We start from the raw sequence: 1,447 nt of genomic DNA on the forward strand, positions 1-1,447 counted from the left end.
ATAAAAAATGGGAATATCAACAAAAGTACCTACAATATTTTGATCATGAACCCACAAAGCACTTTATATAATTTGATTGGATTTCATTTATTAAAACGATTCTGTTCCATTCCCTGACATTAGCAATTTTTGAAGAGAACACAGAGCCAGATTGATTACATTTCAGTGTCCTATCATATCTAAATGCCAAACGCGAGCACCCAAAAGCCTAATCGCGGAATCCTGTGCCATAGTTGGCTCCACCAGCTTTCACGAGCTCTTGTAAAAAGGCTTCGTGGTCCAGTTCGTGGGCGCTTTCTATTGTCAACTCCACTGCAAAGTTCTGTGAAAGGAGAGGCATGCATTAGGCTATATGGATAGAGTATATTTCATATTTTCATACGTCAAATGGTTATTTTCCTCTTCAAAAAAAAAAATCAAAAAATAAAAAATTTAAGTCGGAGTGATTGACCTAGATGTATAATCATATCACTGAACTTCTTCTTCACAGTATCAATGTTACTGAAGATCCTTATTAGTGAACAATTTTTTTTTTAACTAACCTTCAGTTATCATTCTTCTAAAACAAGAACCATAGTAACTAAAATTTTATCAAGGAACCCATAGCATAACAACTTCATACAATTTTCACCTTGGCATAACAAACCACAATTACTATTCACTACAAGAGGCCCTTTAAGAAGAACATCGATAAAAGTATAAACATTACTCTATACAAGAACATCTTTACCTACAAGAACATCCTTTAAGAAATGTACCTCAGCCTATCCCAACTTAATTATTGTTTTTTCAACAAAGAACAAATGCATAAATGCTACTCACTGCAAGAACCTCTTTGACGAGGGCCTTATCCGTGGACATTTTGGCTTTCTTGATGGGCGAGACCTCGGTTCCCACCCAGGTTAGCATCAGGAACTTTGACCTCTTGCTCATCTCGTCTCCAGTCTGAAGAGGAAAGGAGTGATTATAAATTAATCTAGTGAAGTTGACCCATAGACCTACCTTAGTACCCCTTCCTCACCCCCCCAAAAAAAACCCTGATTTTTTTTTTTTTTTAATACTAATACACTTTGACCCCAAAAGCAGCAAAACACTAAAATCTTGAAACTAAATCCTTAATATTCTATTTATAGAAAACTTCCCAAACTCAAATACCTCCATCCCTAAACTCCTAAAATCTTGAAACTCCCAATCTTAAAATTCCAGAGTACTCACACCTCTGGATCCTTAATCCCACCTACCCCGTTCTCCCAAAAACCCCTATGCCCTCTAAACATTAAAATCTTATACCCTAAATCCCCAAAACTTAAAACAAATTAAAAGCCCAAAAATTCTAAAACTCCCAAACCCTAAAATCCTGAAGCACCTAAACTCTAAAACCCCTAAGCCCCTTAACTCTCACCCCCTAAAACCTCAACCCCCTAAAACCCCACCCCCCTAAAACCCC

The 1,447-nt window shown here is 36.9% G+C and overlaps 1 protein-coding gene across 1 annotated transcript in view; it reads right to left on the reverse strand.

Moving 5' to 3' along the window:
* The window catches only part of LOC138867553 (coactosin-like protein), a gene marked incomplete at its 5' end in the record, with an annotated part of 1,399 nt that extends 454 nt beyond the window's left edge, over positions 1 to 945 (reverse strand). Inside the window, 2 exon segments of the mRNA XM_070143514.1 lie at positions 1 to 322; positions 823 to 945. The exon segment at positions 1 to 322 is cut by the window's left edge and continues 454 nt beyond it. Coding sequence (XP_069999615.1) covers positions 209 to 322; positions 823 to 945 — 237 coding nt within the window.
* Positions 946 to 1,447: the final 502 nt, after the last annotated feature.

The sequence above is a fragment of the Penaeus vannamei genome, chromosome 30 (genome assembly GCF_042767895.1).
Source record: "Penaeus vannamei isolate JL-2024 chromosome 30, ASM4276789v1, whole genome shotgun sequence".
Taxonomy (NCBI): domain Eukaryota; kingdom Metazoa; phylum Arthropoda; class Malacostraca; order Decapoda; family Penaeidae; genus Penaeus; species Penaeus vannamei.